The sequence below is a fragment of the Salvia splendens genome, chromosome 19 (genome assembly GCF_004379255.2).
Source record: "Salvia splendens isolate huo1 chromosome 19, SspV2, whole genome shotgun sequence".
Lineage (NCBI taxonomy): Eukaryota > Viridiplantae > Streptophyta > Magnoliopsida > Lamiales > Lamiaceae > Salvia > Salvia splendens.
Genome location: NC_056050.1, coordinates 8,525,365 through 8,542,416, shown reverse-complemented (window position 1 = coordinate 8,542,416; position 17,052 = coordinate 8,525,365). Strand labels below are relative to the sequence as shown.

Genomic DNA, 17,052 nt, shown 5'->3' with positions numbered 1-17,052 from the left:
CATACATAATTTTTCCATGTTTTTAAACCCAAACACAATGCTTTTAAACCCAAAACAATAAAAACCCGTCGGAAACAGAGAAGATTCACAACAAACAATAAAAACCCGTCGGATACCAGAATCCATGCTTTTAAACCCAAAACAATAAAAACCTGTCTGAATTTCATAAGGCGCGACATATTGGAAGTTCCAATTTATAGTTTTTGTGTCTACAAAACATTACAGCGAAGTCAGGAACCTGGTCGCCGGTTGGGGTTCGGTGTAAGCAACGGTGGAGGGTGGTGCCGTACTCTTGGACGATTGCTGTCGATTGTTTCGCTGCCTAACGATGTTGCAGAGCGGTGGACGGATCTAGGGTTTAGAGAGTGGAGAGAGTGGAGAGAGTGGAGAGTGATTATACAACGTTTAATGAGAGAGAATGAAGAGAAGGAAGTTTCATATCCCAACAATTTCGCAATTACCAAATTCTGGCGATTCATTTTTTGCTGGATGACAATAATACCCTTATAATGCATAGAATAGTACAAATAATGCAACACAGGATCAGCTCTCCCCTTTTAATCTAGTCCATCCATTCCATCAATCTAATGGATGATATTAAGAAGGAAATAGACACTTAGGGAGGAAAAGAAGATTAACACTACCCTATATATATATTGTATTTGTTATCTTGGTATGTCATGTAGATATTGTTTTAGACAATAGTTAATCCATGTAATCAATTATGCCTCTCTATTTTCTTGTTCACGATTATTTATTATTAATAGTTAACATTAAACACACTTTTGGATCAATTGGACTCATCTTATTTACAATGGTAAAAAATAATGCATACTCACATGTCCAAATTCAAATGACGGATAGCATGAACTTAGCTTTTTATTTATTTATTTATTTTTCATATTTAAGATTTTAAGATATACTAATCAATTTAATTTTGTTGCAAGATTAAATTAATAAATAGTATTTTTTATTTAATAGTGGTCGAGTTCAGAGCTATTAATATTTGACCGAATAAGTTCTAAACAACGTGCATGACTTTTATGGGAACACCTCTAGAGTATATTCAGTTCTAAGAATGACTAATTAATTACTTTCTCCGTCCCATAATAAATGTCACATTTTCCTTTTCAGTTTGTTTTATAAAAAATGTCACATTTTATTTTTTAGAAAAAAACCCTCTCACATTAATATAAATATACTATTTTCTTTCTCCACCTAACACACAAAACAACGTCACCTGAAATCTCGCGCCACTCTCCAAATATGCTATTTATTATGGGACGGGGGAGTATTAACTAACACATCATAGTCAAGTTATTGTTTTTTTCATAAACTATACACTATAGAATAGTGACAAAACATATAAATTATACTCAATTTTCAGAATTTCCCCAAGTTCAAATTCTACCTAATTTGTAATGTTAGAGTTTTGTATACTGTAAAGTATTTTTTGATGACTTGTATATTGTAAAAACTCTTCGTTTATCTTTTAAGTAATAAAATAAATTATTTTGTCACAATGTGTTATGTTTTAACATTTAATTGTTGTTTTACATATTTAAATGTATAAGAAACGAAGTCAAAGTCTTTTGTTTAACTAAATTGTTGTGCACTTTAAGCTAACACAGTAAGTTCTTAACAAAAGAGAAAGCGTATTTCACAACCTAGATAAGCCTTGACTACATATCACGAAAGGTTGCAGTGTCAGTCCGAATATTTCCAAGTATTAAAGAAATAAGATGACACCGGTATGGTATAGTACTGAACGAATCTAACGGTGAGACATGTATTTATTGCTAATTAATATATTTTGCCTTGAGCATATGATACTGATTATGCAACACTTTGATTTATCAAAAGATGCGGATTTTTCGTGATGCAGTAATCCTAATATAATGGGTAATGATGATCAATATCTAACGGTACTTGGATTGGTATTATGTTGAATTACGTCCTACAAAAGTCTGCTTTGATAATGTCCTCAAGAGGATTATTCAGAAACTAGCTAGTTGTAATTTATTCCACGAATAATAAAAAAAAAATTCAAGCTAAGTCCACGCTTGGAATAAATAAGATATATAACTAGGTCAATAAAATACTTCAATTAATATCTTAAGAGCGAAAAATAATAATAAAAGAGGAAGCCCAGATTACTTATAATTTCAGATTTGGATGGACAAACAATATTATTTTATTGTAGTGGCTTATAATAATATTCTATTTTGGTCTAGATTAAATTGATGCTCAATTTAATTATTTAAAGTGAAATAGGCGTGACCCTAATCCAAACCACCATAGATCCCTAACTGTCCCAATACATAACTTAATAATAAGTTAATAGATGAGAAACAGAACTGAATTCTCTGCAAATTTTCGTCCCCCATAGTGTAGGTATTTCGAAAATTCCTCTCGCACTCCTTGTGGAATTATTCCTATTCTCTTATCAAGACCTACATATTTTGATAAGTTTAGCCCACTCTAAGATCAAGATACAAGTTTGGTATATAGTCAGAAGATCTGTGGTCTAGTATTGACGATCATCATGTAAAGAAGGAGCAAGCCATCTTCGATTCTCTGGAAAATCTTTAAGGTATCCGATTCTACCCGTAGAGTGCATGCTAAGGTTTCAATTAATTAATAAACATGTTTTAATTCAAGTTCAAGCATGATGCATGTGTTAATTGCGCAAATAGATTTAATCTAAATAATCTGCGTAAATTAGTTTAATATAAAATATTTATTTTTCTTTTTTTTCAAGTCTTTTCTCTTGCTCTCTTCAAATAATTTCTCTAATATCTTTACCTATCAATGACCAATCCGATTTGTGTACTTTCTAGGAAGCTTCCGTATGACATTGATACTAACATAATTAATCAAAATTTTCTCTTTATTGTTACATAAATCGATTGAGTATATATGTCACAACCGCCCTTTAGGGTTAATAAATACGGACGATCGTGATTAAAAGAATTTAATAAACAGACAAAGAGAATTAGAGTTTCAATAACGAGTTTGACCAACAATTAATATTCACAGAAGACGACCAAGAGTTGACATTATCCAACAAAATCCCAAGTGCTCAATATCCAAACAATTTAAGTTGCAGGCCCAAATAAATGATAAGTAAAAGCAATGTCACAGCGGAAACGACCAAGAGAAAGAGTGACGTCATGTATGAAGACACAATGACACTCATAGTCCAAGATAAACAATAAATTCTCCATTTTACGTGCTCAACACCACCTTATCCCCGTCGCCGCTCAACATGCACATAGGGAAAAGACATGCATGGCCGAGTACTATAAAATTACTCAGTGGGCTCATGCCGAAAATAGTTGATAAAAGTTATGTCATCCATACCACAGTGAACTCTAGTTTTAACTTAAGAAAATAATCGAGTTCACAAAAACATTATCATAGACTGACCAGTCAAAACAATCTCCCCACTTTCTCAACAATCCATCAATCACAACATTTCCATCGTGCGACGAAAGTGTTGCCACACTATTCACCCACGAGACCGGCCGACTAGCAAGAACGGCTCACGATCCCACCTGTATACACTAGCCTGATAGGGTTTGCTGCCCTACTCAGACCCGAATTCGTTTAACATAGCCCTATAGCCTAATGGAGCGAATTCACAAACTAGACATCAGGCAACAATCATCAAGCAAACACGGCATGACATAATAGTTTAAACCACCCTTATTACACCATAATCATATTTTTGAAAACGTTAAAGAGTTTCAGTAAAAGAAAGCCCACCTCAAGTGCTTAATCCACAAGTATTTTCTTCCCCTTGGTATCACGTTTCGCTTGCAAGGATTCACCTTTAGCATTTAAATAACACATAAACCAACACACTTTTCAAATAATTAAATAAAATGCATGCATCCTAATTAAAGTGGTTTATCTCATTTTTCTCGGTTTTTTATTATTCGGCGGCCGCCCAAGGCGTCGCGGGCGACGCTGGTCGGTCGCTTATGCCCAAAATTTCTCCGTTGGCTCCTCGTATTTTCAATCACGATGTCGAATTAAATTTCTAAAATTATATAAGCGCTTAACTGAATTATCGCAAGAATTTCACCTCGCAATTACATTTATTTTGAAACTTGGGTAAATTATTTGTACATCCAATTATTCCGAGAATTAATTAAATAATTCTCCACAATCAATTTAATTATTAACTCAAAGATTTATTTAATTATCGGCCCAAACTAAATATTACCATCCACCTTACTTCTCCAATTCAAATTTGTGAGGCCCAAATTAAATGTCAAAGGAAAAGGAGTCCACAAAGAATACTCCCCTTCTCCCTCTTGGCACTCCGCAAATCGCCAAAATCCCTAATTCACCGTCGCCCTCTTCCAAAATCCACTCCTCCTCCGTTCAATTCAGCGCCACCTTCGGTGGCTGGTTCGCTTCCTCACCAACGCTGATGTCTGCATGAAGCCGGCACCGAGCTGCCCTCACCCAGCCTCGTCGCTGATTATCACTCCCGTGTGTGCCACTGTCGTCGCTGGTTCGGACAATAGCAGCCCCAGCCGTGTGCTTCCATCGCTGCTGCTGGATCGCAAGACTCGCCGTCGCGTGGCGCCTCAGCAGCAACGCCGTCGCTGCTTTCCCAGCTCGTCGGGTCAGCCTTCGCCAGCCATCGTCGTTGTTTCGTCAAGGATCGCGCAGCGGGTAAATTCCGCGTATGTATGTCATGGGAGATGATATCCGCCATTTGTACCCGGAAAAAAACATTTCCAGTGATGGGAAAGACGCGTGAGCCTCTCGCATCTTTTATAAACACGCATGACGCTCTCGCGTCATTTATAAACACGCGTGACGCTCTCACGTCTTTGTTTAAACACGCGTGACGCTCTCGCGTCTTTGTTTAAACACGCGTGACGCTCTCGCGTCTTTGTTTAAACACGCTTGACGCTCTCGCGTGTTTTCCTTGGATACATGTTCCAGTCCAGGCGGCAGAAACTTCACTTTCACCTCGCTCACTCTCTCACTCTCAGCGACGCCCAACGTCTATAGCCGGCAGAAATCGAAATGAATCCGATATTTTGATGCTCTAATTCCTATTTTAAGTGGTGTTAGGTAATTTTTGACCATTAATTTCAATTATCATTGCTATATGTTAGTTAGGTATAGATTTAGGGTTCATGGTTTGACATTGTGTGACAAGAAAAACATTGAATTTAGGCTATTAATGTAGTTATATGTATGCATCGTAAACTAAATATATAATCGAAGCATAGAACTTGGTATTGAATTTTCGTATTTAATTTTGTGCAATATTTATTTAAGTATGTTGAATTTAGATTATATGATGTTTTGTCGTACTTATTTTGCAGGTTTGATGGTGTTTGTGAGTTTATATTGGGATGGGAAAATTATTCAGCTCCCAGGTTTGGGTGTTGCTTATGATCCCCCTCGTGCAAAATCATTTATTGTATTGAATGAAAAGATATCTTATTAGCGACTAGTTTCAATGATATGTGAAAAAATTGGAATTGATTTGGATGCACATACAATTGATTTAACATGGAGGCATCATGTGGTTTTTAGTGGAGTGGTGAATTATATAGCTACACCAGTGGATGATAATTTGTTGGAGTATATGTTTGCTGAAAATCCACGTCAAATTGAACTTTTTATTGAATATACTCAGGTTACTACTGCGTTGCAATTTGAACCACCTATCACTCATCATGATGTTGGAACGTCTAGGAGAGATGATTATCATAGTTTTGATGTCGGGACTTCTAGGAGGGATGATGAATATCATAGCTTTGAATTCAACACATTTGGGAGGGAGGTTGATGAACAACTAGATGTACCAAATGTGACATGTGATGGTTATGATGGTTCAGATGGTTCTGATAATTGTGATGGTTCAGATGGTTCTGATAATTGTGATGGTTCAGATGGTTCTGATTGTGATGGTTCCGATGGTTCTCAACCAAGTGATCTTGATTATAGTGCAGAATCATGTGAAGATTCTACAACAAAAGAGAGGAAACAACAAACTTACATTAATGCACATGGAGTGTTGTTTGTATGTATACGTGCCATCACAAAATTGGGTCTCAAAGTGGGCATTCTCTCCCACACCCACAGCTGTAGGAGTACTGTCGGACCTCCAATGTCTATCCTTTTGCCCATGGACGCCTCACAAAGATTATGATATAATGTAGCAAGTGCAGCACTCGCTCAACTAATCATAGAGTCAGCCTCTACATCTCGAAGTTGGGTCAACCACATCAGAGGTATCTTACACCCTGAGCCGTCGGGTAATATCAACCCTCCCAATAGCACAAGCACAATCATACGTGCCTGTTGAATGTAGGCTTCGTCTTCCAGACCATCTTCTAACGGTTCAATCGCCATCCTATGTGTTAGAGCCGATGCCAAGATACCATTTTCCTTCATCTCGCTTTGAAGGGGATAGAAGCCCAACAGTTCATCACATAAACTCTTCCACCCAGATTCACAATAAACATTTCTTGTAAAGGGTACTCCATTTACACGTAGAGCCCATAATACTTGAACGTCCTGTAATGTAATAGTAGTTTCTCCTACGGGAAGATGGAATGTATGTGTCTTTGGCATCCAACGTTCAACCAAAGCTGTGATCAAAGCATGATCTACATCTAGAGACTTCCCACAGTAAAAAACTCCACCAAAACCAAATCTGCAGACATAATCAATCACGCGTCTGTGATGATTATCTATTTCCCAAAAATGGCCCTCAAAGCGCTAAATATTGAAAGGAGTTGCTTCGTCGCCTGCCCACGCCTTGCGAGATATATGACTATGCTGATAATGCAATACAGAAGGATCTTCTGGTCCATATCGCGACATCCTAATATAATCAACAATTAACAACATGTTTAATTATAATATAGAAGGATCTTCGGCTCGTCATCTAGTTAAGTGTATATATAAAAATCAATTAGTATACATTACTCCATATATTTTACTTATATTTCAAAATTCAATCAGCTCATATAGAGTTCAATCCTCTGAGATCAAATCCAACACCAAATCTTTCTTACTAACAACAATTTTCATCAAACAACAATCTTAGTTTATCAAAACAAATCAATTTTCATTGTTAAGAGAACTAAACAAATCTAAAGTTGACGGTGCTTTTAACTAATTTGCTTTTAACTATTCTAAATCCGATCAAGCAAAGTATACTTTTTGATTGGAACAAATTACAAAATAATAAGATTGATAAACATTGTAAAGTTTAATATGTCTTTTAACATGTCTTTCATCACAATTCAACACCAAATTCATCACAAATTCATCCCAACACCAAAAATTCGAAACCAATTTCAATAATTCAACAAAAATTCAACACCAATTTCAATAATTCAACAAAAAATTTCAAACCATGAACCCTAAATCTATAACCAACTAAAATCGAAATTAAGGGTAAAAAGTTACCTAACAACGCTTAAAAGAGGAATGGGGGCAGCTAGATGTCGGATTCACTTCGATTTTCGTCGGCTAGATGAAGAATTCGGCGCCGTCTCGTCGCTGGGTGTGCAGAGAGGGAGCTGCTGGGAGTGAAGGAAGATGGGAGAATCGTCGATTTTCATTCATTCAAACACGCATGAGCTTGATGTGTGTTTAATTAAAACACGCATGAGAGTAATGCGTGTCTTGTATACACGCAAGAGGTTAAAACACGCAAGAGGCTCACGCGTCTTTCCCATCACTGGAAACATTTTTTTTCGGGTACAAATGGCGGATATCATCTCCCATGACGTACATTCGTGGAATTTTGCCATCGCGCAGCGCCATCGCCGTCTGCAGTTTGCCCCTGTCGTGGTCCGCTCGCTGTTCGAACAGCCCCGAAACGACACCGCACAGCCCCGAAACCACCCCGAACAATCCCGAAAGATAAGTTCTCTTTACCAAATTATGTTCTTTTGTGTTTTCGATTAATCACAGTGGGTGTTCGATTATTGATTTTTCGGTTCATTGTTGGTGTTGTTGTTTGATCGGTGATGTCTGGGAGATTAAATTTGGCAGAATGTGATTTGTACTGATATGCTATGCTTATGGAAAGTACTTGATCGATTGGAAAGGGGGTATACCTTGGACAGATTTTGAGAGAACAACCGATAGCTCCCTCCTTCGAGTTGGGTTCTAGGTTTATCCGAAAGAAGATTAAATGAGTTGGTTTCAACATGTAAGATAGAGGGAAAATTTTAGCAGGATTACCTTGAATTTGATTGAGAAGAGTATGTCTTGTGTTCTTGTTGTAGAGAATCGATTAGGAGAAAACTGATTTGTGAAAGATATATTATAGAGGGGAGGTGGTTGATAGATATGGGAGAGATTCATGGAGTGGGGTATTTTTTTTGAACGTGGGAAAGGAGTGTGACACAGTTAGTTAATTAATCAAAATTTAATTAGGATTAACTAATTTTATTTCTTTGGAATTTTATTTACAGATGGAGGAAAATATTTAATTAAATTAATTTGATTCGCGGCCCTTTGTATTTTATTTAAATTGTGTTGCCCACAATTTATTTTTCACCAGACTGAATTTTTTGTATTATTTATTTAATTTATCGGATCCAACACGGAATTGAGTCCAATAAATATTCCTCACAGAAAGGAATTATTTAAATTCGCATTGTGATTTACTTCACAAATTTCTAGCTCTCATAACAAATTAGCAATTATTCAAAAACATTTAATTTCACCTCATATCAATTATTCAAAGCAACCACGTCACATATTCAATAAAGCTGACCCAGTCAAAATTCCAACTCAAAATTAGGTCACGAAAAGTATCCAACAACAATTCCACTCGACAATTAATCCACGGAGTTCACACCATTAAAAGCATTAAATGCAAGTACTTTAGGGTTCGAAAATTATGGTTCAAAAAGTGGGGCGTTAGGAAAAAGAATAATTATATTCCCAATGCCTTTCTATAGTGAAATATCCAAATATGTAATCAAAATTTACATAGTATAAATATTTCACTCAGTATGGAGCTAGGAGAAAATTATGAAAAGGATAATTGGCAATGGAATTTATTTAGTACTATGTAGAAACAATATGATGCTGGATTGTTTCTAATTGCTTAGATAGATTGCTATTATTGCAATGTCTTTCCTCTTCATCTTCAAATCATTTTGATACGATTTCAACCTCTTTAGCTTCCTCGAGGCTCGTGTTCTTCTCGATATTCTTGGTCGGCTCGAGCTTCCCATCGTCCTTCTTGGCATTTTTGTAGACGAAGTACAAGATCATTTGAGCAATCCCGAACAAAAATCCCAAAATATTCGGACCCTAGATTGAAGATCAAAATTAGTTCGAATCAAATAATGAATATTTTTTTGAAATTTAATCCAAACCTAGCAACTTACTGCAATGTAATAGTCATTGACGAAGAAGCCATAGAAAAACCACATTGTAGCACAAAGGGTAAGGAAGAATGACAAAGTGAACGGCATATACTCTACGCTTTTCGTCTTGATCACACGCCTCTGCGCAAAAATAACACGTACGAAGATTTAAAATAAAATTATCGCATCGACTAAATTAAAATAACTAAAATTAAAATAACCTACCATGATGCTAAAAGGGGCTGCAAATACAGCTAGGTTTAAAATACAACATATCCATCCTACCAAAGTAACTCTACTAGCACCATGGAAAGCTAGTAGAGAAACTAGCATGACCAACCCTAACCCTCCAACGTTGAATATGAGAACGAGAGCCACCGTGAATAACTGAGAGGGGTAAAACGAGTAATTGTGATGAACACGAATGATCTAATGTTTAGAAATAAAAGAACTGATTTTCCAAAAACACGTGCAAAAAAAAATGTGTCACATGAAATGGGACAGAGGGTGTGTAAGGTTTACGGACCTTGGACTTCTTGGGTGCATATATTATGTAGATCAAGAGGTAAACCGTCTCGATGAAACATCCAATGCCATTTATAGTAATAATCATAAACGCTCCGGTTTTAAGGAAAGCGTAGTATAACAACAAGGAAGCACTGAAATATGCAACTGAATATGGCAATGCTTGAAACCCTTCGGATGACTTCCTCTTCCAAATCGTGTAGAAAGTTGGCCTGTTCATACATGTATGTATGTATTCTTAAAATATAACTAACATGTGTGTGTATATATTTAAAAAATGAATAAAGATGGGTAGTTAGGTTCTTACATAGGTGCCAAGAATACCAAGAATGATATAACATTCCCTGAAAATTTTGGCAAGAAAAGAATGAATAATCGAAGATGAAATTTTGTAGTTGCATAAACCATTTCATTGGTACAAAGCTAGAAAGCTCACTCATTTCGTTCCATTATACTTGCACTTTTCATTTTAGGTCATTAATTTGGATTGATTTTTCAGTGTAGTTAAATTAGTATTTTAAGTATAATGAGAGACCACTTAATAATGGAATACTTAATTAACTCTAATATATTAATTAAATTCTATAATTCTTACTTAAAATATAAGTAGTGTAAGTAGTTCGGGACAAGGAAATAGAAAAAGTACGAGTAACATGGACAGAGAGAGTATTACCTAGAAGGCCAAATAAGAAAGCCAAGTGTTCAGCACTGAACAGAGCCATTATTCTCTATTCCTTGTTATAAATTATTTTTGGTGAAGCTCTTTGAATACTTGAAACAAATATTGCAATGAAGCTTGAAATTTAATGTGGAAATTGGTGTCTTATTTATAGTAGAAAACTAGGTAGTTGGGTATAGTGGGAAATGCGTATGAGTGGTCATAGAGTCATACACACCAAATTTATCATGAAGAAGTAATGATGGTTCTTGCTAACCCTAGATTATGATATCAATATTTTTATTACCATAATTTACCTAACTGATTTTCACTCTTCTTTCGTAGGTCAACGTGCCAAACCACATTTGTCAAAACCTTCTCTCTCTATGTAAATATTTGAATTTATGTATGTACATTGCATTTTTTCTTTTATACAAATTGGTTGATTATTTTGTCGTACGATGTTAATAATATATATTTGTAATTAATGGCTCATTAGTTGTGTGTGCGTATGTCCAAACAATAAGTACTACTACATGACTTGCAAGCTAGTGTTGAATAGGCAATATATAGGTCCGGTGCAATGTATATTACGTTAATCAAATTAACATCGAGACATTTGATATATATAAAGAGAGTTCTGATTAGTTTAGAAATACATAGGATTTGATAATCAATCATTTTACTTATTTATTAATATAAGTTGACATCACAAATACATCGCTTATTGACTTTCAATATCACAACACCCTATTGATATTTATGAGTAATCAAACCAATATTGAGGTAGAAACTAATATTTTTTGTAATGTCAATTGATATTAATGAATTAACAAATTGATATATTTTTCAGTTCTCCTTTTAATGGCGGTCTTAGGTGAATAGGGCCATATATATACATATAGGGGAATGGATGAATGGTATATGGTTCATATCAAAACTTTTTTAAAGTCAAGACACAGAATTATATGCAAATATATTAATATCATTTGGTATCGCAAAACATATTAATTTACTAATTTATGAATATTAGTTTCTGACTGAATATCATAAATTGATATATTTTGTGATGCATATATCATATAACTAATTTATTTTTTTATTCTCAAAATTTTCATCTAAACAGTTCTCACTAGAACTGTACTTTATATATTTCAACTACTAACTAAAACCCTACATATATAATTGATTGAATAACTTTACACGTATATTGCAAAAATTGACTCTCAAGTTTATGACACGAAGATAACTCATAATAAGTGACTCCGTGTACATGCATACATGGTAATAATGAAAACTTTTCTTAGGTGAATTTCTGTTAATTAGTATGCTTTTCATATAGTATTATTATATTCATACGGTTTATGTTAATATGTTTTGTAAGTCTGTCATGATCCTTAGTATTCTTCTTACTAACACATGATCAAAATGTATTTATCTAATACAATTCTCATTAAAAGAAAAGCTACTATAATTGCTGTCACATATAAACATTAAATTGTTACTAGTCATAAGGATGCGTTCGTATAAACTATAAATATATGTAAAACACAAAATACTTGTCAGTCCATTGAATCTTGTGATCTAACGGTTAGATTAATGTCACATGTCATCTAATAATGTAGATTTTTAGTCTAATAATAGCTCGGCTAATAATGTACCTTTTTAGTCTAATAATGTAGATTTGTAGTCAAATAATGTAGATTTTCAGTCTAATATTGTAGCTCGGCTAATAATGTAGATTTTTAGTATAATAATGCAGCTCGGCTATTGTTATCACAACCATCCAATCTAAGGATCCAAAGCTGTGATTTGTGTCGTGCTTTACATTAAGACTGTGTAAGGACCCCGATACACCCCAGTAATTATATATATAAAGAAGCATTCGATCTCATAAAAAATAATTCATGTACAATTAATCATGATCATCTCAAAGGTGGTAACTAGTAAGGTACCACCTCAATCGACTTGAGACAAACCTGCCGGTCCTTACTCAAACATTGGCATATTTAGGGCCTATATAAAACACCCAATTAAGTGAAATTGTGTTAAAACCAATTTCCTAATTAACCTACAACCATAAACTTGTGTTTAGCTTAATTAATCTAATTATGTTTAGGTTGGGATATATACTAATTAACTCTAAACTACTTTTCACCCTTTTTATTAAAAATGAAATTTCATTGATCTCAATCATGCAAAGTTTCTTCGATGTGATGCATGCATGTATTCGAACAGCTAGCATAGAGTTTAGTCATGTCCTTGACCTAAATGATTCGAATTGAGAGGTTTGGTAGTGACATACGATAAAATACGAAGAGAAGTTAACATCCCAATTTAAAATGAATGAGTTACCATCGAGTTACAGCATACAATAAAATATGTTTAGTTCTGTAACAATTATATACAAAGAATTCAATCCATTTGTTCGGCATATATAATAGTGAGCTTCTTGGTGTGTATACTTCACACCAATGTTTTCTTCCCTAATTATAAATATAAATTAATTATAAATATAAATTAATTGTAACGCCCCACTTTCGGAACCCTAATTTGCGAAGCATAAATTTTTTGCATTTAATGCTTTTAATGCCGTGAAGTATGTGAATTAAATGATGAGTGAATTAATTGCATGTTTTCTGTGTGACCTAATTGCGTTTTGGAATTTAGATTTGATTTGATTAGTCAAATCCGTGGAGCATACGACGTGGCTGTTGAATAGTCAAAGATGTGGAACATATGACGTGGCCATTGAAAGGTCAAAGTGTTGAGAATATGTGGTGGAAGTGAAAATGATTGAAATTGTGACGTGGCTGTGTGAATAATCTATGCGGGGTGAAATATATTGTGGCGAATTATTTCTTAAGGGATGAGTGAGATTAAATAGGAGCATCAGTATTCATTTGGCATTTTCGACCCCTGTTATTATTGGAGAAAAAAATCCTATTTTTCCTTGGATTTAATTAATTGATTGGGATATTTATTCGAATTAAATCCAAAACCCGATTATTCCTTATTTTTCTCCATGAGAATTCGACCCCTATGCTTGTTCCAAGGGAGATTTCAAAAAATCTCCTATTTATGGGAGAAGGAAATTATTTTATTATATTATTTGATCCCTTATTTATTCCCTTCCATGAATAAATAGAAATATCCTAGCAATCTTACCATATCTAAGGAGATCTTGCCATATCCTATTTAAATTAGAATTTGAATTTAATTCCTTGTGGGAGAGGAATAAAAATCACCTACTTCCCTATTTTAATGGTGGAAATTATTATTTTATTCTGCTCCGTATTATTTTATTCTACTCCGTGAAATACCAAATTAAATCATAGGCTAATGTAATAGCCTAGATTTTGAATTCCTTCTTATTCTTCTCCCATAATTCACGCCATTCTCCCTCTCTTTCTCTAACTCCACATTATTCATTGAATTAATTATGGAGAATCAAATCTTGGAAATTATCTCTATAAATAAGAGAGGAAAACCCTAACCCTAGCCACTAACTACACGCCACTCTCCACTCTCCCACTCTCTCTCAATTTTTCTTCTGTCTTTCTCCAAGAATTCTTCATCTTTTTTAGAAGAATTTAAGTTGAAGCCTCAAGAATTGTTGAAGAATCAAGATTTTACTTTATTTCTACCGATCGTTTCGATCAAGAAAGGTATAATTGAATTTATTTTCCTCATCCTCTCCATTGAAACCTTGATTTTGATTCCTTCATGCATATAATGAGTGTAGAGATCGTAGATCTAAGATTTAATCGGGTGGGATTGATGGTTGCATGAGAAAAAGATATGTATATGCGTTTATGGTTGTTTATGAATGAACTTATGGATGATTTGTGGTGAATGCTATGTGAATATATGAGAACATGATGGTGAGATCTTTTTGAAGCATGATTATGTGTTGGAAGCATGAATATATGTATTTGGATGAATATTTGATAAACCCTAATTCGAAATTTGGAAGCATGACAACTGTGGTGTTCGGACAGTAGATTCCGACGTGTGTTTGACTGATCAAACGATCTTATTTTGGTGCGACATTTTAACTGAGTAAACTTCAAGGTGTCTTCTGTGTTGTGTGTAAATATCAGCCTTTTTGGACGAAAGATTAATTTTTAATGAATTTGTGAAGTCGACTGCGCAGTTCTGCCAGAATTTGTATTCTCGTCCAGTGAGTTTCGTTTTTGATTTGACCGACCTAAAGATGTGATTTTGATGTGAAATTTTAACTGGATGATCTTTGATGTGTCTACTATATTGTGGTAAAATTTCAGCCCCAACGGAGGTCGGATGAATGTTTAATGATTTTTACAAAATGACTGCGCTATTCTGCCAGATTTCTATCATACAAAAATAATCTACGTTGTTAAGTTTTGAATGATATACATGATGCATATGTGTTAAAGAACCCATTCTATGATGAAGTGATGTGTTGTTCGTTGATGTAAGCTATGGTGTGATTCCTTGTGTTGATGAACGTTTGGGATGTGTAAATTAAAGAGACGATGGAAGGAACGTTAGGGCATGCATGATAATTTTTGTGATGAAAGGCTCGGACAACTAAGGAGAAAAGGGCGTCAGAATGTTGCCATACTGACCAGTATGCATGCCAAAAAAAGGGCTCGAGATGGAGAAGAAGGATTGCTGGGAAGAACAACCACAAGTAAGGGCAAAATGGTCATTTCACGAAGAGAGTCTACCCTAAAAATCAAGGGTATGCCTCCATATAAAAGGGAGCCACTTGGAGAGAGAGAGAATCATCAACCTTAGGAAAACACTCTTAGTTAGAGTAGTTCTCTCTCTCGGCAGATTAGTTCCTTCAGCATTGTCCTTCATATTATCGTTCCTCGCCACAGCCATGATCACCTGAGAGTTCCATCAGTTCATCGGAGTTCCGCATTCTCTCGTTCCAGCTAGTGTGATCGTAGTGTCAGCAGTTTCATCGCCCGGAGTGGCAAAACAATCTTACTTGCTTTCGTAGTTAATCTTACTTATTTTTCTTACGTTGGATCTATTGCGCTTTTCAATACTTTTTGACTTCGAAGTATTTTGGTTGAGATCCGAACGTTTTTATGTTATGAAGTTGTTTTTGCGCATCGGTTCTTGTTTGATTCAGTTTCTTTCTGCCTAGATAGCTTAGATCTAACTGTTTCGGTAATTTCCAAGTTTTGCAAGCATGTTTTCATTTTCGAATTGATAGATCTGAGTTCATGAGTTTAGATAGCTGTTAGATTCTAGATCTAAAACGGTTAAGTGTGGAAGCCTAGCTTACGTGATTTCTGCCACCTTGCAAGTCACCCAGTAAGCGTAATGTCAGTTTCGTTAGTTTAATCTTTTGATTTGAAGTTTAAATTGTTAGATCTGTGTTTCCGAAGTTGTTAATCTGCAGTTCTTGTCCATTAATCTGGGTTTGTTGATCTAATCCAATTCATGTCGAAGAAGATAACATCTCCATCCAAGTTTGTGACCACTTTTGCTTTTTAACTACTATTTGCTTTGTCCTTTACTTTTCAGCTGGTACTTTTCAGATTTGTAGGCCTAGTCACTTAACTACCACTTTTTCTCTGATATTCCGTTTAGCCTTTTATAGTAATCCCGTACCTTCCACATATTTTCAGAGACATAATGTTCCCCCACTCTCACGTACACAGCCGCTTATCAATCATCATTCACCCCTCCTATTCAGTAGAGTACCATCTTAAATTCTTGCCTAGTTAGAATCTCAACCCAAAGCGTGGTAGCTAACCAACCTTTCCAGAATATCACCACATTTACCAAAGCGCATTCATCTCTGTGGGATTCGACTCTTACATCCACTATACTAGTCAGTAGAAGTGGGTTGAGGAATTATTGATAGCCAGGTTCAGGATTAGCTGGGATTTTCTATCCTGATCAGTAGGATACATCATTTGCTTGACGCGACACCTGCAACACCTCGGCTCTTTTAAATGGCGCCTTTGCCGGGGATGAATGGCGTTATTAACTGTTATTGTGTGTGATACTTTTGCGTATATATTGTTCATAATTTTTTTTTCTTTCTTTTTCTTTCAGTTTATGAGAAGCAGCTCGACTCCTGACCAGTGGAGACCGAAAATACTTCCGCGAGGGACTATACTCGTGACCACTCGTTCTGGCCTGTCGACAGCCCTGTCTGACCTAGGCACGAGTAGTGACGAACAGCAAGCCACCATAGAAGGAGAAACACCAGAACAGGTGCTACAGTTGGAGGGTAACCCGAGGAGAATGGCTGCCCATGTAGATGACGACCGCCGCAGGCTATAGTCGTCACCCCAGGACAGACGGCTTGTGATGTGAAGCCCCATGTTATGAAGTCCCCTATGAATTCCTTCATGAGTTCTGTAAGATTTGTAGGGCACAGAGAAGGCCGGTGGGGGCAACCGAGGATGACTATAGATTGAAGGCTCTGCCGTTCGCCCTAAAAGGGGAGGCCAACACATGGTTCATGCGCCTGCCACCCGA

General features: G+C 35.6%; 1 protein-coding gene and 1 long non-coding RNA gene across 3 annotated transcripts; one reads left to right on the top strand and one right to left on the bottom strand.

The window, feature by feature from the left end:
• Positions 1-5,041: 5,041 nt before the first annotated feature.
• LOC121779552 lies at positions 5,042-5,478 on the top strand. Its single transcript, XR_006045846.1, has 2 exons — positions 5,042-5,097; positions 5,355-5,478. It is a non-coding gene; the product is annotated as an uncharacterized LOC121779552 (long non-coding RNA).
• A 3,444-nt stretch (positions 5,479-8,922) lies between these two features.
• LOC121778489 (bidirectional sugar transporter NEC1-like) lies at positions 8,923-10,702 on the bottom strand. 2 transcript variants are annotated; one of them, XM_042175850.1, is made up of 6 exons: positions 10,576-10,700; positions 10,210-10,246; positions 9,904-10,114; positions 9,603-9,764; positions 9,399-9,518; positions 8,923-9,321 (listed from the first exon to the last, which is right to left on the bottom strand). In XM_042175850.1, exons 1-6 carry the CDS (start codon positions 10,622-10,624, stop codon positions 9,160-9,162), a joined length of 741 nt encoding a protein of 246 aa, XP_042031784.1. In that variant the 5' UTR covers positions 10,625-10,700; the 3' UTR covers positions 8,923-9,159. The 2 variants fall into 2 exon arrangements, with proteins under 2 accessions (XP_042031784.1, XP_042031785.1); XM_042175851.1 differs by lacking the exon at positions 9,603-9,764 and having other exon boundaries at positions 10,576-10,702.
• Positions 10,703-17,052: the final 6,350 nt, after the last annotated feature.